The sequence below is a fragment of the Schistocerca serialis genome, chromosome 7 (genome assembly GCF_023864345.2).
Source record: "Schistocerca serialis cubense isolate TAMUIC-IGC-003099 chromosome 7, iqSchSeri2.2, whole genome shotgun sequence".
Classification (NCBI taxonomy): domain Eukaryota; kingdom Metazoa; phylum Arthropoda; class Insecta; order Orthoptera; family Acrididae; genus Schistocerca; species Schistocerca serialis.
Window position 1 is genome coordinate 567093711 of NC_064644.1, and position 27849 is coordinate 567121559.

At 39.3% G+C, this 27849-nt stretch overlaps 1 protein-coding gene across 3 annotated transcripts in view; it reads left to right on the forward strand.

Moving 5' to 3' along the window:
- LOC126412535 (UDP-glucosyltransferase 2-like) overlaps positions 1–16787 on the forward strand; it is a 134578-nt gene extending 117791 nt beyond the window's left edge. For all 3 annotated transcript variants that reach the window (XM_050082178.1, XM_050082179.1, XM_050082180.1), the window contains exons 6-7: positions 1668–1887; positions 14533–16787. In XM_050082178.1, the coding sequence (XP_049938135.1) occupies positions 1668–1887; positions 14533–14815 (503 nt within the window). In that variant the 3' untranslated portion in view covers positions 14816–16787. The remainder of the gene's footprint in view (positions 1–1667; positions 1888–14532) is intronic.
- Positions 16788–27849: the final 11062 nt, after the last annotated feature.

Below are 27849 nucleotides of genomic sequence, written 5' to 3' on the forward strand. Positions count from 1 at the left end.
CTGTTTTATCCCTTTTTCCAGTTTTTAGAGTTGGTCTACTCTTTTATTCCTTCTACTGTGTGTGTTTTAAATTCCTCATTTTATAGTTTGACTCCTCCGACTGGATCCATCCACTTTTAGCAGACCCTCTCTCTTCCGCAAGTAACTTTGGAATCATGAAACTGATGGCCCCACCGTTTAGTCCCATAACCTCCTCAGTCAATCGATCAATTAAAAATTGCAGACTTCAGATGCCCACCCAATATGCAAAACAGAATAGATAACAATTTATTATCATGTAAAATGAGGCAAAAATTATTTTCTGCATTCTTCCACTCATTCTGTAATGTTGTTTCCAAACTTAAACAAGACTAAGCAGTTGTACTGTGTCACAAGGAATGTGAAAGACTAGTTGTCTGCAATTTTCTAAGAGCATTTTCAGAATTAGAAGAACTTCGTCGTTCATCCACCAATTCTTGTTTAAGTTACCTGATAATCTTCATAGCACATCCATAAAGCTAGCCAGATGCAACCCATAAAACATTTGTTATACAGTTCCATGTCCTTCTTCAGGCTTTTGTTATACAGTTCCATGTCCTTCTTCAGGCTGATATGAGGATCCAAAACAGATGAGTAGCAAGGCATACTCAGTAACAGTTTGCATGGAATCTTGTATGAGCCAATGAAACTGTTTGGAATATTCAATTTGTATAACCTGCAGCAAGACGTAAATGTTAGACCTGTTTGACACATTTCATAACATTCTCTACAAATTTCAAAAGAAAATAGTCTTGCCTGCAACAAAGACTGTTTTTTCTTTCAAAACACTGACCATAGCAGATATGTTGCGGAGTGGGAAGAATTATAAAATTCTCTACATATATTACAAAAAAAAAAAAGGATTCAAATGGCTCTGAGCACTATGGGACTTAACTACTAAGGTCATTAGTCCCCTAGAACTTAGAACTACTTAAACCTAACCAACCTAAGGATATCGCACACATCCATGCCCGAGGCAGGATTTGAACCTGCGACCGTAGCGGTCGCGCGGTTCCAGACTGTAGCGCCTAGAACCACTCGGCCACCCCGGCCGGCCATATATTACATTAGATTGTTCTAATACAGATATATATTGTTAGTTCTTGGGTCAAACATTACAGGATTTTTTCTCTTTTGTTGAAGCCATTATTAAACACACATGGCATTTAGCTGAATGGATGTTTGACTGATGGTTAGTAGTAATATACTGAATAATGTATTTATTTTAGAGCAGACTGAAGTACAATGCAAGAAACAAAAGCATTCTTGGGATAAACAATTGCACCTCAAGGCTGAGCTATGCCATTGGAGTTAATTAGTTAGATAACTGCAATTTCTGCATATCATTTGTATAATTTTTATAGAGTTTTGTAGAATGAATCATTTACAGGCTGAGTATGCTTAATTTGTGTGTCTGTGTGGATGTACCCTGACCACCCACAAATTATTAACCAGATGTGAAGTATAAACTTAATAAAACTGAATTTGTAAGTCTATGACATAATTTTAGTTACTAGTAAAGCATAGTTAAAATTAACTTTAAAAGTAAACCTCTTTGTCTTCTATACAAAACACATCCAAATAGTTTTCATATAAAGGTTTTACTATAGAATGGAATGAGTTGCATCTCAGTTTATCACCATTTGCAGCACACCCAAATGTGAAGCTGTACATAATGCAAGGTGGACTGCAGAGCATAAATGAGGCTGCATACCGAGCCATCCCACTCATCGCCATCCCCTTCTTCTCAGACCAGACACACAACGCTGCGAAGATAGACTTTTCTGGTATAGGCCTCCGGCTCTGTCTCAAGGACATCACCAAAGAATCTGTGTTGCGGTCTGTCCAAACTGTACTGGGCAACCCTAAGTAAGTGCTTCTGTGTTTGCTAATACAACAATATTTATTTAATATAAAATAAAAGCCATTCAAGACTGTACTCATTATCTTAGAATCTTCATTAAAGCTTCATCTGCAGAGACTCATGCTGATACTGATTGTTGTAAAACAAAACTTGGCTCATGGGTAGGAGAAAAGAAACTGAGCTTAAAATAAAATTTAGTATTTTGAGTACTGTTTTGTGACCGTGTTCTTACGCTATATGTAAGCACTTATCTCTAAAGGTTTCTTCTGAAGCTTCCTACTTACAGAGATACTTTAAAGTTGTTGCTTATTTTAGCTATTATGCACATAGCTATCATCAACTGTTTTACACTTTTTCCATTACCTTTAATTTAAATTTAAATAAATATACTTGGGAATGTGTCAGCTGCAGACAATTTCAGACTGCCTGGCAGCTGTATCTTGACTGTGCTATAAATTCAGTTAAAGTAGAAAAAAATTCAACAACTGACAAAAAATCATTACAGCCCTCAAATGATATTTACAAATATGAGTCATTGAGGGCACTTCAGCTGTTAAAGTCAATTATTGTAACCTGAATTTCACCAAATAAGTTTTGAGACTAATTTAGTTTCAGGTCAGCAATTTGTGGTCTTCTTCTTTTTGACCAACTCTCTTAATCCCTTACTCGCAATTGAAGTTACAATATTGAGGACATCAGTGTCTTCCTTCACCATCTCTTCAATTTCCCTGCCCCATTACAACTGGCTACCTGCTTTTCATTATATACTTCAACACTTCATCATATCCATCCTATCGGTGCCCTTGCCACCATCTAGCACTCCCTCTCTTAATGTCCTGCCTACTCCAGACCCACTGTCTCATTTCTTATACGTGTTATCAGCAGTATTCTTACAAATAACTACTTCTTCAATGAGAATATGCACAATAAAATCTGAGCGCATTCATTGGTTTTGTCATGTGCCAATCAGTGGAAAGTTCAGGATGGCATAATGGCAATGTTATGAAAAGGATAAATTGCTACTAACCATATAGTGGAAATGTTGTCTCACAGACAAGCACAAAAAAAAGAGTGCCAAATATATGAATGTATAGCCAAAAGGCCTTCTTCTAAAGTAGACAACCACGCATGCACATGTGCGCGTGCGCACACGCACACACACACACACACACAAAAGGACATGATAGAGACATGCGAGGGTAGCTTGGTAGAGTTGAGAGGTTAGACAGGAAGAGATGGTGGGCTGTAGTGGAACAGGAGAGAAGCAGAGGAGGGGAAAAAGACTGTGGGGCTGCTAATGGAATAGAAGGCTGCATGGTGCTGGAATGGAAGCAGAAAATGGAATAAGTTGATGAAGGAGATGGTCTAATGAAGATTGAGGCCAGGGGGTTATGGGAGTAGGTATATTGCATGGAGGGTTCCCACCTACACAGCTCAGAAAAAGAGGTGTTGGTAGGAAGGATCCAGATGGTGCAAGCTGTGAAGCAGTCACTGAGGTGAAGAATATAGTGTTTGGCAACATGCTCAGCAACTGGGTGGTCCAGCTGTCTCTTGACCACAGTTTTTTGTGAATAAAATCACAGTGAAATTGAGACCATTAGCTGCTTGCAGGCATTGATAAATATCAACGGGGACAGTTGAAACTGTGTGCCCTGATCTGGACTCAAACCCGGGATCTCCCACTTACATGGCAGATGCTCTGTCCGACTGAGCCGCCAAGGACACAGAGGATAGTGCGACTACAGGGACTTATCCCTGGCAAGCTCAATGTGAGACCCACAAATCCAACTTACTATCCACACACTACAGATGTAGTGCCCTTGCCCACTAGTTTTGTTACTCGCGGCAGTCAATCTACCAATTCCTGTAAAAGTTTGTGCAATTACATTGTAATTTCATTCTTCGAGAGCTGCAATATCACCAATGGTATCTGTTCTTTCAGACATGTCCAAAAGAACAGATACCATCTTCGTGTAGATAAGGCGTACCGGCCAATGATAATCTTCAGTTTGTATGCACCCACATTGCTCAAACTCTTACGGTAATTGGTAGATTGACTGCTGTGAGTAACGAGTATAGAAGGCAAAGACACTACATCTGTAGTGTGTGGACAATAAGTTGGGAGTGTGGGTCTCACGGGGAGTGTGCAGTCACACTATCCTCTGTCCACTCATTGGCTCAGTCATATAGAGCATCTGCCATGTAAGCGGGAGATCCCAGGCATATCCGAAAGAACAGATGCCATCTTCATATGCATATATTCATATATGGTCGTACATGCTGACAGACAGCTTCTTAGGTGTCTTGCCCGTGTAGGATGCAGCACAGTGGTTGCAGTTTAGCTTGTAGATCACATGGCTGCTTCCACACGTAGCCCTGCCTTTGATGGGATAGGTGATGCTAAATGACCAGACTGGAGTAGTGGTGTTGGGGGAATATATGGGACAGGTCTTCTTGTGTCTTCCCACCAAATACTCCAGTCCAATTACAACCATCACCCATCCCAGCAAAGGTAGGGGCTACATGTAAAAGCTGTCATATGATGTATGATCTAAGCTGCAACCTCTGTGTTGTGCTCTATGTGGGCATGACAACCAACTAGGTGCCTGTCCACATGAATGGCCACTGACAAACTGTGGCCAAGAGACAGCTTGACTAACCAGTTACTGAGCATGTTACGGTACCCAACACAACGTTAGGCACTTTAGTGCCTGCTTCATCTGAATCCTTCCCACCAACACCAACTTTTCCGTACTGTGCAGGTTGTAACTCTCCCTGCAATTTATCCTATGTTTCTGTGGGCCCACTTGCCTAACCTTTGTTAGTCCCTGTCCTTCACCAACCTATCCCCTTTACTCCCACTCCAGCAGTATTCCACCAACAAACCCAAAGTCTCTTTTCCACTCCTCTACTTCTCTCCTTTTCCACTCCCTTCCTGCCCACTCCCCCCTTCCCATCTAACCTCCTGACTGCATCTAGTTGCTGTACCCACCATGTCCCTGTATGCTCCCACAAGCAGCACTTAACCGTCCCCCAACTCTCTACCATTCTATTCCTCCCCCTCCCTGCACCAGCCTCTTCCTCTGCCCCCACAACTCAGATCGCTTCTTCCATCATGTGCTGTTGCTTGCAGTCTGGCCTCGGCAGCCAGGGACAGTGATCATGCATGTGTGGGTTGTATTTGCGTGAATGTGTGTGTGTATGTTGTCTAATTCAGAACAAGGCCTTTTGGCCAAAAGCTCACATATTTGTACTTTCCAAGCCACTTACTGTGTGCAAACAGGGAAATTTTTTAGTAATACTATTATTTGCCCCCTTCCCTGTTCCATTTGTTAATGGCTGTTGGCAAACATCTGTATGAGTTACAGTTTCTCTGATTTTTTTCATCATGAAACCTATGGGAGGGTAATTAATATGTTGTCCAAATTTTCCTGAAACGTGCATTCTTCACATTGCCATGATTAATTGCTCCATAATGTATGACATCTACCTTATAATGTCTGGCACTGAAGTGGAATGAGCATTTCCATTACACTCTTACATGTATTAAATAATCCCATGATGACATGTGGATCTTCTGTTTATTTTCTAGTAACAACTTTTTCAGGTTCCCAGACTGATGAGCAATGCTTGAGAATCTGACCAACAAGTGTTTTGTAATCCCATTTCTTTCATGAATCATTATGTTTTCTTAAGATTCTTCCAATAAATCTCACTGTGGCATTTGTTTTTCCTACAATTTGTTTTATGTAATCATTCCACTCGAGATTTCTCCAATAGCTGTTACTGTTGCTAGTCATTTATTGCCAATAATATAACCTATTATAAAAGATTTGTTCACCTATTTGTATGCAGCGTGTTGAATTTATTTACATTCATTTTTTATCATCTGCATGTCTTCTGGTGTTGCAACCTTCCTTTAGAAAACAGCATCATCTGAGAATATCATCACAGAGCTCCCAGTGTTATCTACTACACAATTATGTATATGTAACAGCCCTGTAACAATGCCTTGGCATATTCCCAAAGCCAGTTTCACACATGTTGATTTCATGCCATTTAAGGTAACTGTGGAGAGTTGAATGTAGTAGGTAGCGCTGAATGCAGTTATAATTCTAGTCCAGTAGTTGGTAAGCTCATGTTTTGTTTAGTAAGAGACTGTGTGAAAATGTATCAAATGCCTTCTGAAAGTCAAGAAATCCTTTGTCTGTTTTAGATTCATTGACTGTATCTTCATTTTGTTGACCCTGGGACAACACAAACTATTCACAATCCCACGCAGCTTTAACACCTGCTCTGTTAGCCATGCCACATTTCTGAATGCTGACCACAATTTCTTATTTGGAATTGGCTCCCCAAAAATTTCCCCATCCATACAAAACCTAGAACCACTGACAATACCTCTACTTCAACAGATGCCATCCCTTCTATACTAAGGTGCCTCTCTCACATACTGTGGAAAACTTTGGACAGTGCAACTCTTGTAACAAGAGATCCCTTGCCAAGAATTCTGAAGGTTACCCTGTGGCCATCATAGGCAAGCACTAACTCATAAAATGTAGATGACAAACTAATCTCCTGTACCACATCCACACACGCTCTCCAATTTCAACTCCTTCACTACTATTCCCCCCCCTTCTGGCCCTCCACAGCTGCCCATCTACCTTCAAAGCAATATATCCTCTTATAACACAATACCATTTGAAATCTGTAAGGTTATCCCTCTTGCTCTGTTACTTAGACATCTCCTACAGATAAAAGCAACTAGTAGTCATGTAAGGCCGAATGGGCAAATGTTTCACCCTAAATTACTGTAGCTTGTACACAATGTGTTAGTGGTTGGTATAGTCCAGGAGAATCAGTGATGGTAACCAACACAGTAATATGTGGACAGATTATCAACCATTATTTATTTGCATTCATAGAATTAAAACTTACAAATAGTGACCTCACAGGGGTTCAATGAGAAATAGTTAATACATGTGGAACACTGTATGCTGTTGTTTCCTTCTGTCTGAAAACTAGTTTTATGCAGCTCTCCAGACTATGCTGTCCTATGCAAGTTTCTTCATCTCTGCATAACTATTGTAACCTACATTCATTTGAACCTGCTTACTGTCTTAAAGCCTTGGTCTCTCTCGACGGTTTGTACTACCCATGCTCTCCTCCATTACTAAATAACCAGTACATTGATAAATCAGGATGTATGTAATCCACCCCACCTTTTAGTCATGTTGTTCCATTCCCCCAGCCCCCTCCCTCCGCGATTCAACCTATGGTACACATCTGATCCATAGCATTATTCTGTAACACATCATTTCAAAAGCTTCTACTCTCTTCTTGTCTGAACTGTTTTTGTTCTTGTTTCAGTTCTGTAAAAAGCTAAACTCCAAACAAATGACTTCAGGAAAGGCTTCCTAACAATTAAATTTATCTAAACACAAAAGAATTAAAGATATTAGCCACTAGTGGGCATCAGTTAATATCAATGGGGCAAGCTGACAATTTATGTCAGACCAGGGTTCCAAAGACCAGGGTTCCAACCGGGTCTCCTACTTACTAAGCAGATGCACTGACCACTATGCTACCCAGACATGGTGATCACCATAACCTCACAGACTACCCCAGCATACTTCCCGTCAAACCCAAATTGTCAGCTTATGTCACACACTATTGGTAGTGTCCCTGCTCGTTAGCCTCCTTACAGACACCAAATATACAGTTACATTTATGTTCAGTGTTGACAAATTTCTCTTCCTATATCCTCTTTACTTTGACTGTCATCTGTTAATTTGCTTCTAAAATTGTAAAACTCATCTACTGCCATTAATATCTCATTTCCTAATCTGATCCCCAAGCATCATCTGATTCAATGTGACTACACATCATTACTCTTGTTTTACTATTGTTAATGCTCACCTTATACTCTCTTTTCGAGAATTAGCAATTCTGTTGAACTGCTCCTCCAAGCCCTTTACTTACTATGACAGAACTACAATATCACCAGGAAACCTCAAAGTTTTTAAATATTGCTTCAATTGCTCCCACAATTCTCCAGAACCCAAACTGATCTTCCAAAAGACTGAGCTTTCTCACAGTCCACTAGTGAAATTTAAATGTGCATAAACTTTGCCAGTTGATCACCAAAGACAGCACTAAGACCTGATAACTGCTCAGAGTGTATACACTGGTGGCCAAATTCTGTCACTGAAATCACAGCAAATGTCCCTAAATTTCTAGGTGGAGTTCAAAGAGACTTTTTTTGTAAAATGTTCAAGTATGAAACTGGTTTGGCCAATCTGCTCCCATTACGCAAACTGACACAAATCATATTGTCAGACGAAGATGTAATTAGATGATTGACGAAACATAACTTCACTTAACGAAAGTTTATTCAGCACTTGCACATATAAGAGCGTGGAGTGAACTGCCTCCGGCCAGAACACATACAGTATATATACAGCTACAGAACATTCCAGTACAATGATTCTGGACATTTGTGGATACTTCTAGAATGTACTCGAACTGAATATAGAAATTAAAATTGTACAGTCCAGGTGAGTTTTAAACTCAGGACCCTCCATACAACAGTTCAGTATCATAACCACTAGATCACGTTGCTACTCAGTTTCTTCTGCGACATTGCTCCTTGCTTCAGAGAACAGCATCTCGGTGTTATGTACTCCTAGTCCAGGAATCGAGTCATTGGTCCTGTATACTCTGACTCCCGATGCTCAGCCTGGCAGTGATCTTCATAGAACTTCTTTTGTCACTATGCTCATTGTCACCTTTTTGCATTTTGCCTGTCACTGGAGCTTCGAATTTACCCTGGGTGGCGGATCATTGTAGGGTTTCATTCGAAGGACGTGGACTGTATATCTAATCTTTCATCGTCTTGCATTGGGGTCGAAATCTTCAACTTCATAAGTAATATCACACAACTGTCTTACAACCTTATAAGTTCCAAAGTAGCGCCTGAGGAGCTTCTCACATAGACTAACCTTCCAAACAAGAGTGAAGATCCAGACAAGGTCACCAGGCTGGTAGACAACTGGGCGGTGGCTCGCGTCGTACCTTCAGCGATCGTTTTCTTGAGCATTGAGCATGCAGCGTACGGAGTCCAGATAACTGCCGAGCTTCCTCAGCTCTGGTTAACATCTGGCCCATGTAGTCGTCGTCCACGTCATCAGGATGTAACGGAAACACAGTGTCCATCACCGTAGTCACCTCACGCCCATGCACCAGGAAAATTGGCGTAAATCCTGTGGTGTCTTGTTTGGCGGTGTTGTAGGCAAACATCACGAAAGGTGGCACCTCATCCCAGTTGCTCTGCTCAACATTGATAGCATGTTGGCCAAGGTGTTATTAAGGTGTTCAGTAAGCCCATTAGTTTGCGGATGGTAGGCAGTCGTCATGTGATGAGTAATGTTGGACCGACAGCTTATGTCTGTCACAAGATTAAATTGAAAAACTTTCCCTCGATCTGTAATTAACAACCTTGGGGCACCATCTTTTCATACAATGTCTTCCACGATGACTTTGGCTACTTCAGATGCTTTGGCTGTTTTCACGGCTTTTGTAATGGTATAGCATGTCAGATAATCAGTGCAAACTATAATCAATCTATTGCCACTAGCAGACATTGGAAATCGTTCGACGAGGTCAATTCCAACATGCTGGAAAAGCGTTTCAGCTGGTGGAATTGGTATGAGTCAGCCAGGTGGTTTCTGAGGAACTGCCTTTCTCCTCTGGCACTCTCTACAGTGACAGACACTCCTAAATAAACCTGGCCAGAAAAATCTCTTGCGGATTCTATCATAGGTCTTAATAAATCCTAAATGTCTGGCCTCAGGTGTGACATGCAATTTCTGTAGAACATCTAGGCACATGTGTTTAGGAATCACTGGTAGCCACCTCTTTCCAAACAGATCAAAGTTTTGCTTGCAACATCCTCTGACCGATTTAAGGCAAGCATAATTTCAGATATCTTGGCGTCCTTCTTCTGCTCAGCAGAGAGATCCTGGAGGGAAACAGTCACTGTCTTCATGAAAGTCTTCATGGTCTTGCACAGGGTTTCTTGAGAGACAGTCAGCATGTTGGTGTTTTCTTCCACTTTTGTTCACAATGGTAATGTCTTACTCTTGAAGACGTAGTGCCCACCTGGTGAGTTGTGCTGTTGGATCTGTAAGACCTGTTAGCCAAGAAAGTGAATGATGGTCTGTAACATCTATGAATGGCCTTCCATAGAGATACTGTCAAAATTTGCACATGGCCCAGATCACAGCAATACATTCTCTTTCTGTAGTTGAGTAGTTTCTCTGAGCTTTTGTAAGTGTCTTAGAAACATAGGCTATAACCTTCTCTTTTCCATTCGAAATTTGCACCAGAACAGCACCGATCCCATACCCACTGGCATCTGTGTGTAGTTCTGTAGGTGCTCTTTCATCAAACAGATCAAGTACAGGGTCAGTCATAGGAGCTTTTTGCAGCACATCGAAAGAATCTTGTTGAGCATCATCCCAGACAAATTTAGCATGAGCTTTTAACAACTCGTGGAGTGGCCTGGCCTTGATACAAAAGTCTTTGATAAGATGACGGTAATAAGAACATAATCCGAGGAAGCTTCTCACATGTCTAATACTTTTAGGAATAGGGAATTCTGTTATAGGTCTCACCTTTCTGGGTCTGGCTGCACACCTTCATTTGACACAAGGTGTCCAAGTATTTTGATTTCTTTTGCTCCAAAGAGACACTTTCTTGGATTAAGTTTCAGTTCAGCTTGTTGGAGACACTTAAGGGGGCCCTCAGTCTTTTTATATGTTCATCAAATGTCTCTGAGAACACTAAACTGTCATCTAAATAACAAAGACACATCGTCCACTTCAGGTGTCATAAAAGATTATCCATCATCTGTTCAGAAGTTGCTGGTGCTTTACACAAACCACATGGCATTACCTACATTCAGGGAACTCTTGAAGAAAGGCAAGTAGCTTCTTCTGTTGCTCGTTAGTGACATCTGGTGATAGTCGAGCTAGGAGATCTTGTAGTGGCAGTGCTAATTTCGCCCACAGACTCGGCATGGGAGGTTTCTATGGCACTCAGCTGTTCTTCAATTAATGGCTCAGCGTTTGCTACGCACAAGCATCTTGGAAGGATCTGCGCTTCTCGATGACGGTTAACTATCCACAACTCACTGAATCCATTCTTAAACGATACAACAGAGGCTGGGATGACTAAGTTATTCTTCAGTGGTGTGCTTCTCTTACATTCCACTACAAAATCCATGGGTTGATGCATGGCATGACATGTGACAGCTGCCTTTCTAGCACTGACTGCAGGAATGATCACTTCATCCAGCACACAGTCTCCACACACTCGGATGCATATCTTCATGTCCACAGTATCTCATCTCATCTAGCATATTCTTCGAGTGAACAATCTATAATTGCCTGAGAAGCTTTCAAAAACTCCGATCTGAAAATAATGTCATGACTACACTCTTGTAAGATGATGAATTCTAAGGGCTGTGTATGGCCACTTATACTCACATGAATGGTACATCTTCCTGTTGGTTTTACATGTTTCCCATTAGCCGCCTTCAGTAGAGATGTTTTGTTGTCGAAGAATATGGTTTTCTGCAACTGGCGACGGTACTTCTCTGAAATGAGTGAATATGATGCTCCAGAGACCACAAGAGTTTGGGCTGGTTGGCCATACATTAGGATATCGATGTAGTTTCCTATCATTTTTGTAGTGATCAATAGTGGAGGATTTTTCTCTTGGGTGGCCTCACCTCCAAGGAAAGTCGCACCCTTTTCGAGGTTGCAGCGGCTAGGTGATTGGCTGGAGCTTTGAAATGGTGATGGAGACCTTGACCAGCATGTTGGGGAGCATCCTCTCCAGCGGCTAGCTTGTGGTGATGGTGACCTATGTCATCCTGCTCCGACATCTTCTTGTTCATCTTCATCGTCCCAGGTTGTGAACTTCTCCTAGTTGTTCTCATACCATTGCTTAGCAGTGCCATCCAAGTCAAAAAATACGTTAGCCAAACACTCGGTGTCATCCCATTTATTAAATTTGGCTATATGCTCATATACCTTCAGCCACTTGTTTGGATCTTGGCCATCTTCACCAGAGAACCCGGAAGAATGTCTCATGTAGTGGCACACAGTTGCTGTCATCATAACGTCCTCTTCTTCTTCCGTCACTGGTAGATTGTGATCTGTTGAATATGCCTTGAACTCGGGTTTCTCGCCATGTAAATGGCTGCTCTGTTGTGGCATGATGGAAACCACTGTGTCATTGATAATGTGCGCTATCACAAGTTCCAATACCCATCGCCTCCACCAGAATAATGTCGCATAGAAGAAGGTGCAATCAGATGAATGACTAACACTAACGTCACTTAACGATGGTTTACTGAACACTTGCACATACCAAGAGCACAGAGCGAACTGCCTCCGGCCAGAACACATACAGTATATATACAGCTACAGGACATTCCAGTACAATGACTCTTGACATTTGTGGATACTTCTAGAATGTAGTCAAACCGAATATAGAAATTAAAATTGTACAGTGCAGGTGAGTTTTGAACTGATGATCCTCCATGCAACAGTTTACTATTGTCACCACTAGACCACAGTGCTACTCAGCTTCATTTGCGACAATATTTCACCATGAAACAAATTATGACAGTCCTCGAATGACCTATTGTTCCCCCTAATATATGCTTGAAAAGTACCAAGATTAAAATTAATCGCTAAATATCAAGAAAATGGCCCGCCATTCAAACATACAATATCTTTAATGTATAGCTAACACTTTTCCTCATTCGTTATTTGCCAACTTCAGTATCATTCTATGTCTGCTGGGTTATAAGTAATATAAAAAATGCATATTTAGCTCACACATATTCATCACTTAAACCTTTATACCCTGTGTATAAGTAAACATTGCCCACTTATACTTTGCATCTTATTGAGCTCTTTTGATGCTGCATAGGTTACACAATATTCAAAAACATGCATCTTTATTAACAGCTGAAATTAATAACTTAATTAGCTAATAAATACATTGGTAAAATGTAGGGTTTCAAACTGCTGTATTTATATTATGCGTGTGTTTGTAAGAGTTCCATAACTGAGCATAACAAACAAAATCTCCTGCAGCATTGGTTTGTCCTTAGATATTGTGATCCAAGACGATCACTATTAACTACTGACACCTTCAGCTTTTGTTTGATGTTTTGTTTGTTAAGAATGTGGATATCTGCAGTTACATGCTGTTAATTTTATATGTATTTTGTGTAAGTACTGACTTAGTTTCTTAGTCTTTGTAGTATGATCATCAGCTAAATGGCAATGATTTGAGTCGACATTGATTTCAGTGCAGTCAGCAAGTCTTCTTTTCATAACTTTTCACGACATCTGACATTACAGCTTCATGCAGTCCATGTGCTCTGTTGGTCTCCAGTTGTCGGAGACAGCTATTCTTGCTCAGTCATTCCTTGCCTGACACACCATGCAAACAGACACAACCTTCTGTTTATAGTTCTCGGCCTCAGTTGGCCAACAAGTGGATTTTATATCATAGTCGTCCACCATGACTTTGACTACCTTTCAATGTTCCCCAGAATGAGAAACAGCTTTTCCTAAACCCTTCCCACCTTTCCGAGAATAGTACTTGACCATCTGTTCTGGTTCATCCCCACACTGCATACTGCGCTTATGCCTAAACCTGTGTCACACATTGTATCCTTGTGAAAGATACAGGTGCAAGACCTATTCCACACACAAAAAGCAACAACATGATCATTATACCATCAGATGCACATCCTTCGCCATCAAGAGACAGGGATACCCCATGAAATCAGCCATATTATATCTCAATACAGGAACATCTGCACAGTATTTTATATGGGAATAATCATAAATTCATTGTCCGTCAGAACAAACAGCCACTGCCAAACTGTTATCATGAGCAAAGCTGACCATCCAGTTGTTGAGCATGCCATTAAACATGTTCTACTTCAATCCCTCTTTTTTTATATTTTATAAAGAATTCTCCTATATCACACAAATATAGAAATTGAGCAGCAGTGGTTGCAACACATCACATTCCATAAGTGTAGTGTGTTGCGAGTAATTAATGATCATGGTTAGGGAAATTATTTAATTAAGAGCCATCAAACCCAACATGCTTATTCTAGGTGAAAGTTGTTGCAATACTGCTGCATTGTTCCTAATACTTGATGGATGACAGACAATTTAAATGATACTGTTGCTGTTACAGCTAAGATTAAATGAATCTCTCTGAATAATTATCCATTTCAGAAAGAAGCAATGATATTGCACTCACATAATATGCAACACAGAATTGAAGAAGTTACTATGATATTGGCCAAAGTTCATATGGATCATGAAGAATAGGAGAGAAAGCAAAATGTATACAATACCATCTTGCATTACATTTGTAAAGTATATATTGGTTTTACCTGGTGACATATAGCCTTTAGTGTCCTGTTACAGGAAATAATATTTTCCTTATCTGCAGATAATACTTGGATGTAACACTGCACAACAGCTTGGAATGCTTCTAATAACATTCACATTGTCTTGGGACTTCTAACAAAAGGTTTTCTCTCACAGGTACCGTGAGAACATGAAGCAGTACTCCATTCTATTCCGTGAACATCGACAACATTCTGTGGAAACAGCTGTCTGGTGGCTAGAGTACGTTATACGGCACAATGGAGCTCCACACCTTCGCAGTGCCGCTGTTGACTTGTACTGGTGGCAGCTGCTACTGCTTGATGTAATTGGCTTTTTGTTGCTTGTTGTAGGATTTGCAGTAGCAGTTGTCTATTTTGGAACACGAAAATTGATCAAGGCATTGACAAGTAAAAAACATGTAAAAACAAAGAAACAATAATTTGTTTCCAGTTATGATGTGACCTTCACTGGAAGCATTGCATTTACATGCACATTGGTGTTGAGCTACGTCTGTGTGGAGTATTTAAGGCAGAGCTTCATGCTGAATGGTTTCACAAATGACATTTTGTGAGTGAAAACAAATCCATGTGACAGAACATTGTATTCTGTCTACAAATATGTGCACTGATAAGTTATAGATTCATCTATTAAAAATAACGTTCTCATTCATGAAATAGATTTTTCAGATGATCTCTAGCACATTTTTATTTTTTCCATCAATAATCAGTAATACTCTTCACATCTCCAATGTTTCATATGTGTGTTGTCATAATCAGCTTGTGGTAAATCTGACCTCGTTGTAGGTAAAACTGTATAATATGCATAACCTCCATTATTTAAATTTATTGCTTGTTATGCAGTGTCTTTGTTACTCATTTGTATAGTTCATAACTGAGACAGTCAGGACATATATATACATCGTTCAACATTTGTATTGTCATCTTTGGCATATTTGTTGTTCCTGTGATACTGTAATAGTTTCCATTTTGACTTGGGATGTAGCTAGACAAAGTTCTGTATACCTCTTGTTGTAGGTGAAAATGAAATCCATTGACCACTGCAGTGCACTTCTGACAACAAATGAAAAGTTATTGAGCTAACATAGGAGGGACCAGGTGTGACTTAAGTTTGATGTGGGACTGGGGCCAATAAAGATATGTTTTTCCAACATAACCAATTAGAGCATTCAGAATGTACAGTCTGGAAGCTGAAAAACAGATACACATTTGTTTTTACTAATAACATTGGTAACATTCATACAAATTGAGTGGGCTCATGAATGATAAAACATCCCAAAAACATTAATGTTGGGATTTTATGTAAGAGGAAGCTTCTAACAGATTGCCCCAGTACAAGTAAAAGATTCTAAAATCTTTCAGAAAGCTAGTAAACACATCTGGTTTTACAGATGGCAAACAAGGAAGCTATGAGTTTGGGAGTGTGGTGGATGAAACAAACAATAATTAATTCACTGTTTCCAAGGAATTAAAGGAAAAAAGAAGAGGATAACATCCAATATGGGACTGAATGCTCACAGAAATTAGCTGACCAGGTGTATTAGATATTTTCTGTACAGTTAGAGTACCATACAGCAAAGGTTTGGGAACCAGAGAAACCATTATTAATAATAATAATAATTGTATGAATATTTAGCTGAGATAGTTGTAAGAATTATGAAAATGGTTGATGAGTCTGTTTACTTCATCATGTAATTAAAGAACTGGAATTATTTTGGAGAATGTAATATAAACGGATAGATAAAAGTTCTACTTACCAAGCAGTGGTAAGGAAATGCACACGCAAAAGGATTTAACTTTTGCAAACATTTGGAGCCAATGGCTTCTTCAGGTTGAAGAGGAAAGAAGAGGGGTGAAGGAAAAGGAGTGTGGAGAGATTTAGGAAAGGGGGTACAGTTCAGGAAAGTCATCCAGAACTCCAGGACAGGGGAGACTTACCAGATGGGATGGGAAGAAAAGACATTCCTTTTCATCCCATCCAGTAAGACTCCCCTGACCAGGGTTCTGGGTGACTTTTCTGAATCCAGTCCTTTTCCTTCACTCCTCTTCCTTCCCCTTCAACTCTTCTGCCAGAAGAAGGAGCCGCTGCTTCCGAAAGCTTGTAAATGTTAAGTCATTTTGTGTGTGTGCTTCCCTGCCAGTGCTTGGTGAGTAGCTTTTTAGCTATCCATTTATATTGTACTATCAATACTTGATTGTTATCATTGTTATGTTAGGAGACTGTAAGAACAGTACTGTGGTATGATTTTGTCTTTGTGTCATAGATTCAACTGCAGACAGCGGACTGAAATGTAAAAAGCAGGTTAAGCAAATATGATGGGAAGAATGCAACATGAAATAAATGTAGAATAAGTGTCATAAAACTATTATGAATAAAATGTAGTTGAGATATAATGATTGCTTGCTGACAGTAAGATGCTGTTGCACAAATCCAAAGAAAAAATACTAATCAGTTATAGAAAAAAAAATTATTAACTATCTGGCCTGTGTTTAGCAGTTCCACCTGCTTTTATTTCTTTGTTTGTTGTCCTCATTGTCGACATACTGCATCGCTACACTGGCTGAAAAATGGGGCTTGTAATTTGGACACTGATTACTGTAAATAATGTAGCTGACATATATATGCACAGTTGCATTACCCAGTCTTTTACTGTCATTGTTTACACAACCCCCCCCCCCCCCCCCTCAGTAATACACAGTTATATATGTATGGCCATTGGAGATAACCCTCAGTAATAGTTTGCAGGCGAACCGCCACATACTGCTACAGTAGTTTCTTGTTGAACATCTACAAGCTATAAAAACCTAACCAAAAAGTTCACAGTTCTTGAAGAATAATCAAGTATGTACAGAGCGGACACTGCCATGGTTTTTAGACATGGCCTAATTGTTTAACACTTATTACACTGTTAAGTTGAAGCATTGTTGTTGTTGTAAACAGCACAGGTAACTCATCTGAAACTCAGCTGTGGGCTGACTGACTCATGACCAAAAATCCGGCTCTTATATATCATCACAATAATAGGTACTGAAACTACACATTGTTTAATGTTAAATTTACAGAAATTACAATTGAAACTTAACTCATTAAATTAACTGAGTACAACAAAAAACTGTCTTTTTAGCAGTTTCTTCTACTACAAGAGTTAATCTGAATTTTTTGTTTATATTGTGAAATTAACATATATAGTTATGCAATCTGTATATTGAGCAAGCAGTAAAGGAAACAAAAGAAAAATTTGGAGTAGGTATTAACCCTCAACTACTATCGACCGTCTCTCAGACCGCTACAAATTTTTGTGTTGAGATATTTCTCACACCCCTGCAAAGCCAAATGGACTCTTCCGGGTACCTTCCTACTGGCTGTCAAGCTACACGTGCCAGCATTCTTGCTTTGTTGCTGCTCTTTATTTTGTAATTATTAGCCTTGAGAGGTCTCACAGACATATCATAGTGTTTGCGTGCCACGGTTTTGTTGCATGCTACTGTTTCTCCATGGTGGGGAAAGCTGGGCCTTCTATGCAACGTGTGTTATGTGAGGCATATGTGGACGTTCAAGATCGCCCCGTTGAATCTTCAGATGAAGACTTTGATGACAGCGATAATGACCCTGATTTTGAGATATTTAGTGATCACGACACTAATTCAGAGCAGGAAACGGAAAGTGATGAAGATGTGACAACTGATGACGATGGAGATTACTTCTTCGGTAAGATCAGATGTTTTCGATGGAGAAAAAAGCAGCCAGCAGCTAACGTAAGAACAAGGCAACACAACATCGTCTTGCAGCTTCCTGGACTGCGACTGATGGCAAAAATCTTGGAGAAAACCCTGCTGTTTTGGAGGTATGGAAACTGTTCTTTACACCAGACATTCTAGACGAAATCATTTGATGGACAAATCTGAAAATATCTAAGCTTAGAGCACAGTATGCTAACAATCGATTATCCTATCCACAAGATGTTGATGTTATTGAATTGAAGGCTCTAATTGGTCTATTAGTGTATTCAGCCATTTTCAAGTCGGGGAACGAGTCTGTTTACAGCTTGTTTGCAACCGATGGAACAGGCAGAGTGTTTTCAGATGCACTGTTAGCAAAGAAAGATTTCTGTTTTTATTGTCTGAATTACGATTTGACAATCCAGATGATCGAGTGGAAAGAAAGAAAATAGACAAATCAGCAGCAATTTCACAAATCTTTTTGCATTTCATCGAAAACAGTCAACTTTGCTACTCTGTAGGTGCAACAGTGTGTGTCGATGAAATGCTTGTTCCTTTTCGTGGAAGGTGTGGGTTTAGAATGTACATGCCAAACAAACCGGCAAGGTATGGCCTGAAAGTTCAGTGTCTGACTGACACTCATACAAATTACTTGTACAGTGCATACATTTATTCTGGAAAAGGCAGCAATGGTCACACCCTTCCCAGCCATGAGAAAGGTCACAGTGTTCCCACACAGGCTGTTCTTCAGTTGGTGAAACCCATTGAAAACACAAGGCGAAATGTTACAAGTGATAACTGGTACCCATTAGTAGAACTAGTCAATGAACTTTCAAAAAAAGGTCTCTCATACTTTGGTATGCTGAAAAAGAACAAAAAGAAGATCCCACAGAACTTCTTACCTAACAAGAAACGTGGTATGAAGACATCTGATTACGGTTTTACAGAAGAAATGACTCTGGTTTCCTTCATGCCCAAGAAGTCCAAAGCTGCAATACTGATCTCTTCTATGCACCATTCAGTAAACAATGATCCTGAATCAGGAAAACCTGAGATCATCCTGTTTTATAACTCAACAAAAGGTGGTGTGGACTGTCTCGACCAAAGGTGTGCAGCTTATTCGTCAAGTTGCCAGACAAGAAGATGGCCTTTGGCCATTTTCTTCACATTAGTGGATGTTGCTTGCGGTGTAAATTGTTACGTGGTACATCAAGCTTTTCCAAAGGCAGAGGTAATGACGAGATTGAGCTTCATGAAGACTAGCAAGAGACCTAGTTGAACCTCATATGAAACGTAGAATTTCTATTGGATCCTTGCCTTGAGAGTTGAGTGGCACCATCAGAAGAATACTTCACCTACAAGATGAGCCTCAGACACCAAAAGAAGAATTCGAAAATCGAAAAACGTGTGCCTTTTGCCCTCCTCGTCTGAAGAGGAAAACAAGGTACCCTTGTCAACAGTGTGGTGTTCTGATTTGTTTGGAGTGTTCCAGGAAGATCTGCGTGAAGTGTTTGCAGGTGGAAACTGACTGAAGTATGATTCAGTGGCACATGAGAAAAAGTATTTAGTTTTTACCTGAAATTTTAGAAGTAAAATGTGACAAAGTTTCTCCATTCATAGACTTATGGACTGAAATATTCGCTCTACATTCCAAAGATAAGTCGTAAACTGAAAGCAGAGTTTGCACACAATTTGTCATATGTCAAGTTGGATTTTTCCACCTAGTTATATTGCCAATTTGTAATATAATCCCTCTGATGGAAATCTGTGTGTGAGTAGAGAGCTAACTACTTGCTGTTATTTTTGTAACTCATAAAATAAAAATATACTCCAGATTTTGCTTTGTTTTAATTGTCAAAGTGTTTAAAATACTGCATCGTTTTAAAAAAATCAATTTTCTACAAAGGCCACCTCTAAGAAGTGTAATGAATGACAGGAAGTCAAGAAACTATATATATTCTGCAAAATTCTCGTGTGATATATAAAATATAAAAATGCAGTCTGTGAGACCTCTCCATAATAATTGTGTTCCTGTGAATGACCATAGTAGTTAAGGGTTAAAATCCATGGAGAAGAAATAAAAACTTTGAGGTTCGCCAATGACATTGTAATTCTGCCGGAGACAGCAAAGGACTTGCAAGAGCAGTTGAGCAGAATGGACAGTGTCTTGCAAGGAGGATATAAGATGAACATCAACAAAAGCAAAACGAGGATAATGGAATGTAGTCGAATTCAGTCGGGTGATGCTGAGGGAATTAGATTAGGAAATGAGACACTTAAACTAGTAAAGGAGTTTTGCTATTTGGGGAGCAAAATAAGTGATGGTCGAAGTAGAGAGGATATAAAATGTAGACTGGCAATGGCAAGGAAAGCGTTTCTGAAGAAGGGAAATTTGTTAACATCGAGTATAGATTTAAGTGTCAGGAAGTCGTTTCTGAAAGCAGTTGTGTGGAGTGTAGCCATGTATGGAAGTTAAACATGGACGATAAATAGTTTGTACCAGAAGAGAATAGAAGCTTTCGAAATGTGGTGCTACAGAAGAATGCTGAAGATTAGATGGGTAGATCACATAACTAATGAGGAGGTATTGAACAGAACTGGGGAGAAGAGGAGTTTGTGGTACAACTTGACAAGAAGAATGGACTGGTTGGTAGGACATGTTCTGAGGCATCAGGGGATCACAAATTTTGCATTGGAGGGCAGCGTGGAGGGTAAAAATTGTAGAGGGAGACCAAGAGATGAATACACTAAGCAGATTCAGAAGGATATAGGTTGCAGTAAGTACTGGGAGATGATGAAGCTTGCACAGAATAGAGTAGCATGGAGAGCTGCATCAAACCAGTCTCAGCACTGAAGACCACAACAACAACACAGTTATGCAAACAGTACTTTTGACCATACTGTCAATTACTTTGGAAATAATTCAGGGCTGGTTTTGCTAGCATGTTTTGAAATAGAGCCAGATAGATACTTTAAGATTACTAGTGTTTTGTCTTCCAAATGTTTATAATTAGTACAGAATTAATATTTGTTTATACGTCAACAATAGAATTTAAGTTATGAAACAATTTCTGATTTAATTCTATAAGGGAAACCACTAACGAGGAATAGTCAAAACAAATTAGAAAATCAAATACATACCTAAAACTAAGCACAAAATTAGATCCAGTTTTATATTCTTTAAAACTGAGGGCCAATCTTTCTCTTTTCTGAAAATGCAGATTATATTCACGTACGCAAATGGTAAATAGTTAAAAGTACGTAAACAGATTTAAGGAGGCAGATGGTAAAATAACAGGGGAATTAAAATTATCCCAGCTTGCTTTGTCACAAATGCAGGAAATAGAACACCAAATACACATCAAAGGCATAAGGGGATTGGTTGAAATTGAAATAGACAGACATAGTTAGTCAGTTAATAATTCTAGAATACTTATCTTTGATATGTTAATAAATGTGATGTAATTAAAAGAAAGTAGCTCAAAATCACTGATACTCAACCTCATAAAATGCTCCTGTGTAAGGAAATTGTTGAAGATTTATTTGTAACAAAGATGCATGTGAAGACCAAGTAGCTCTCAAATTTGTACAATATTGTGACACTGAACTCTTTCACAATTTGTAATGATGTAACAACTTTAATGGTAGTGTTGAGAAGAAGCAACAAAAGCACCCTAGACTACCGAAGTACATTCAGCTATCTGTCCATGAGGAGTGACTTACCATTTCAAGTATTGTGCTTTAATGTGTTTGACTCATATTCTCACAACATGGAATAAAGCCAATGATTTCTGTATTCTCAGAGGTGTTAATATCAGTTCAGCATAATGATCACAACAGTGCAATCTCCAATTTATAACGTAGTCACCATCAGCATGAGCAGTAGACTCACATTAATTAAGATAAACAGCAATAATTTAATTCTGAAAAAATTGCTTAAGGTAAGGTACTCCAATGAAATGACAGAAAATTATGTCTTAGATGAAGGGCAACAATATTATTACTTACAGTAAATGAAGATGAGATGGAAGATATGTCGCTACAGGAAGAATTTGACAGAGACCTAAGTGGAAACAACACCCTTGCAGTAGATTATATTCCCTCAGATTTTCTGATTTTCTTGGGAGGGGCAGCCACGATAAATTTATTCCATCTAATGTGAAGGCATATGAGTCAGATGAAGCAGCCTTACATTCAGTCAGAATGTAATAATTACAATTTCAAATAAAGCAGGTACTGAGAGGTGTGAATGCTACTGAACCATCAGTTTAATAAATCATGGCTGCAAAATACTGACAAAAACTATTTATAGAATAATGTAAGAACTGGCAGAATCTGACCTAAGGGAAGATCAGTTTGTGTTCCAAGGAATTGTAGAAGGCAGAGTGTTGAAGGACATTAAAGGGAAGCAATGGTCAAGGAGGGAACGAGACAGGCTTGCAACCTATCCCCAGTGTTATTGAATCTACACATTGTGTAACCATTCAAGGAAACCAAGGCAAAATTTGGAAAGGGAATTCCATGGAGAAGAAATCAAAACTTTCATGTTTGTCAATGACAGCAAATGGTGTGGAAGAGCAGTTGAAGAGAATGGATAGTATCTTAAATGTTTGCAAGATGAACATTAATGGAACGTAGTAGAGTTAAATGAGGCAATGGAGGGGGAGTTAGAGTAGGAATTGAGACACTAATGCAGTATATAAGTTTTGCTATTTGGGCAATGAAATAACTGATGTCACAAGCAGGGATGATGTAAAATGCAGACTAGCAATAGCAAGAAAATAATTTTTAAACAAGAGTACCAGTAATTTGTTAATGTCTAATATAACTTTAAGTGTTAGGAGACCTTTTGGTAAGGTATTTGTTTGGAGTGTAGACTTGTATGGAATTTAAATGTGGATGATGACACTTCATACAAGAAGAGAACAGAAGCTTCTGAAACATGGTGCTACAGAAGATTAAATGGGTAGATCAAAGCAATGAGGAGGTATTGAATCAAACTGGAGAAAAATAAACCAACAGAAAAATTCCCCTATCTACGCACAAAAAAGGCAAATGTGCTTCAGTTTAAAGGACTCTGACTGAAAAGTGGGGTACCAGCTGCCTGTCTACCTTCCTCAGCACCTTTAAAAATTTTCCCAAAAATTTTGGTATGCAAACACATATTCATGCTCTTTTTAACATGCAATCTCTCACTTCCACAAGTTCCTCTATCTGTAACTTGCTGACACACACTAGTCCATCACTGTAAGTCACACATACCCACCCACTGCTACTCACCTGTTCTCGCTAATTCATTCAGCCCAACTCACTGTCATTATCTCCTTGTGTCTCGCTGACTATCACTGTCTCCTGTCTGACAGCCATAGCCTCATCTGTTCTGTCCTACTACTACTGTCTTCTCTCATTTTAACTGCCTCCCTTTTGCTCTCTCTCACTGCAACTGTCTCATTCTTTCCTTCCAACCACTGCTGTCTCTCTTCATTGCCAGTATCTCTCTCTTTCTCATTCTCATTGCCCTCATTGCCACTATCTCTCTCTCTCTCTCTCTCTCTCTTTCTCATTGTCATTTCCATGGACTCTGCTCCCATTATCACTGGCTCTCATCCACCTCCACTTTCTCCTCATTATTCTTCACCCATGGCCACTGTCTCCTTCATACTTTTTGTAGCACTGTTCTGTCACTTTCAGCTATGTTCAATTGCCACATGTCCCTCTTCTCTCACATTGCCATTGCCTCCTTTGCTCTTTCTGTATGACAAGCACTGTTTATTTATTAGTTTTCCTTATCTTTCCCAGTGCTGCTGTCTCCTCTCTCACCATAAAAAAGTGTAAATATGTTTGCATGTTTGGGAAAACTTTTAAGGGTGCTGAGGAAGGTAGAATAAGGCAGCAGCTAACAAAATTTTTAGCCAGATACTTTTAAACAGCAGCATATTCACCTTTTTTGGCTATGATAGTGGCTTTTTCCACTTTTCCATTCTTTTCCCAGCTACAGCAGAGCATTGTCATCGTACAAAAAGAGCTTAAAGGATCAGTAAAATTTTGATAATTTGCTTATATGGAATTGAAATAATGCAAAAATAATTGTATACCTCAGCCAACCAAATTCTATGTGCAAAAACATTTTGCATATGCTTCGGTACCTAACATGGGGTTCCCAGAACGTTTATGATGATAAGAGAGACACTTTACAGTATATCTCTCCATGCTATGTTACTTTATAAATTACGTTTTCACCTCAAATCAGATTTTATTTGTGTATTTTGCATGTACAAATTGGGTAACTTTGAACTTCTGTGTACTGGAAACGTAAGAAAATTTTTCAGGCTGTTCAAGATCAGAATCTTAGGAATATATTATAAATATTTCAGCCATTTGGTGTGCATAGCCATCTTGGAACCTATGGCTCAGTTTTGGTGCCCAAAAACCATGTTTTTGGTGCATTTCTTGATAATGGATAAATATATTTTTGATAATGGAAAGATAGCACTTCTAGATAAATGCCCAGAGAATATACCGTTAAAATTTGAGCCATTTACTGGGTTAATTATATAGGTATCCACTGCTGAGAGTAAAAAACTGGTAAAAATGCTTTTCATGGGTTTTCTTACAAACCACCCATGAAGGAAATGGTCTCTCTATCAGCTCCTCAAGGCACAAGCCTGGGACCACACTATTGGTCTGTGTGCCAATAGAGTGCAGCTCTTCTATTCGCCACAGCACTAGTAGGGTCCAGAAGTACAGAGCCCTTGTCCTGGCCACCCATTGCCTCCAGGAAACATCCCAGGTACTTCTACTAACAGGAGATTGAGCAGACTTGGTGTGGTATTGTCCAGAGATCATGGTGCCACACGAAAGTCAGCAATGCGTGTTGGTACCACAGGTGTTAGTACGGTTCTGCTGCAAACTGCAAGCCGGATGGTGTGGATGAGCGGTTCTAGGCACTTCAGTCTGGAACCGCGCAACCGCTATGGTCGCAGGTTTGAATCCTGCCTCAGGCAAGAATGTGTGTGATGTCCTTAGGTTAGTTAGGTTTAAGTAGTTCTAAGTTCTAGGGGACTGATGACCTGAGATGTTAAGTCGCATAGTGCTCAGAGCTATTTGAACCATTTTCAGACTGAAACAATGAATCGGAGGTGCTCCTGATGGCCACACCTCCCCTCTTTGTCAGCAGCACTCTCGTACTGAGGTCAATATAGAGCTGAGGTTGGAAGAGCTCTCGCTCACATTGAGACTTCAGCTAAGGCAAGCAACATCATCATGTAGGACAGAGGTAGTTCAAGTTTCTGACGAAATGTACTTTTGTGCATGTTGCATTTTGTACTGAAAGAGAACAGTGTTTTGATCTGTGCATCAAGTGATGCTTCATAGTCAATGACAGCTGTAAGCAATCAAGAAATCCTATGGCAAAGAAATGTGCCAAAGTTAATGAAATGTTTTTTTTTTTTTTTCATTTATGTAATAAAGTGAACTGATATTTCATGTGTTGTAGGTTGATGAGCCTCCTCCTAGAGCACTCAAAGAATCCATGGCTAAGGATGATTTATTGTAATTTCATCTAGTCACAACACCTGGGGCTGTCCTAGCTGGACTGGAATGAGGGATTGAACAAGTGATCTTCAAGTGCCAGAGTTTAGTGTTCTCCCAGTAGACCATCACTGCACTATCAGTAAACAGAGAATTGATGATAGAGGGAAGTGTAGGAGGTAAAAATTGTAGAGGGAGACATAGGTATGGATAAAGTAAACAAATTCAAATGGATGTTGGTTGCAATAGTTATTCTGAGATGAAGAATACTTTACTGAATAGACTAGAGTGGAGAGCTACATCAAGTCTTCAGACTAAAGACCACAATGACAACATAATAATAAAATAACGACGGAGAAATGCTAATAAAATTAAAAGAATTAGCAAAAACTTAGTGTGAAGTATTATTAACCAACAGTAACTTTATCAGTAAATGGTTTCATAACACTAATATTTTATTATTGAAAGAGGCTGGAGTTTTAAGGTTGTAAATAAAATACATAGTTGTAACCCAGAGAGGAAATTAGTTAGCATAAATGCTGAATATAATTGGTAAAAAGGCCCCAGACTATGTTATAACCTCAGGCAAAGGTGACAAAATTTTTAATGGGAGGGTATACAACAGAAGGAATATTATTTTGTATAGCTCATAGAACTCAAGCAAATTTACAGTGAGGCTGACTTCCATTTTAAAGCACAATGTTTGGAGGAATGACCATTATAATTTCACCATGTTAATTAGCTAGTTATCTGAACATTCCATGGTTCTTAACTATGATCTCTTGTTACAATGAGAAACTAGTCAAGGAGTATACAGAGTTATTAAACAGATGTGGTTTCAGTTCGAGTTTCGAGCTAATTTAATTATCTATTAGATTCATCACATCACTGGATAAGTGATCAAAGATTATGACTGGATAGCTTACATCTTTCTGCACCACACTAATGATGAGTGAGAGATTGTGCAAATCATTTTTCTTTCTAGTATTATACTTACGGATGTGGTATCATCACAGCATCGATACTGCAGACATTGGCAATGTCTCACTGCAGTCTGCAACGATGAAAGAGAGAGGCTGAAGAATATACATCCTCTCTCTCAGTCAGCAGCATCCTTGCACAGAGGTCAATGTAGAGCTGAGCTTGGAAGCAGTAAGCCCTAGTTCCTGACCTCAGATGAAGCAGTCAACATCGTTGAGTTTGGGTAAAGAGTTATTTAAGTCTCAGATGGAAATATACTTTTGTAAATGTTGAACATTATACTTCAAGAGAAAACTTTGTTAATTAGTACATCAAGTCATGCTTCAATAGTCAATGACAGTTGTAAATTATCATGCATTCCTGTGGCAAAGGATTGTATCAAATTAAGTAAATCTTTTTCTTCATTCATCTAATAAAGTGAACTAATATATCATATCTTGCAGTTCCAATGAGCCATATCCCAGAGCAGTCAAAGAATCCACAATATTGGTTAGATAACTGTAGTTTTGTCTCGTCACAACAATGAATGTTACTTTTGTTTGCAGTAAATAATATTCATGATCTCACAATCTCAGGTTAACTACAAGTAAACATCAAAAAATACCCTATTGGCATTTTCTGTGGTCTTGTCAAGGCCTTTGACTGTGTAAAATAGATCATAAAATTCTGCTAGGCGAACTAAAGTTGTATCCAGTGAAGTAGGGAAGGTAGGAGATGAGGTACTGGTGGAAGTACAGCTGTGAGAATGGGCTGTGTCATCCTTGGGTTGAGCAATTGCCCATGAAGGCAAAGGTCCCGAGATTGAGTCTTGGTGCAGCACATAGTTTTAATCTGCCAGGAAGTTTCATATAAGCACACAATTCGCTCAGAGCGAAAATTTCATTCTGGAAACATCCCCCAGGCTGCGGCTAAGCCATGTCTCCTCATCATTCTTTTTTCCAAGAGTGCTAGTTCTGCAGGGTTCGCAGGAGGACTTCTGTGAATTTTGGAAGGTAGGAGACGAGGTACTGTCAGAAGTAAAGCTGTGAGAATGTTTCATGAGTCATGCTTAGGTAGCTCAGATGGTAGAGCACACTTGCCTGTGAAAGGCAAAGGTCCCGAGTTCGAGTCTCGGTCTGGCACACAGTTTTAATCTGTCAAGAAGTTTCATATCATCACACATTCCACTGCAGAGTGAAGATTTCATTCTGTATAATTGTAGTGTTACAGGTTTTACACCTGCATG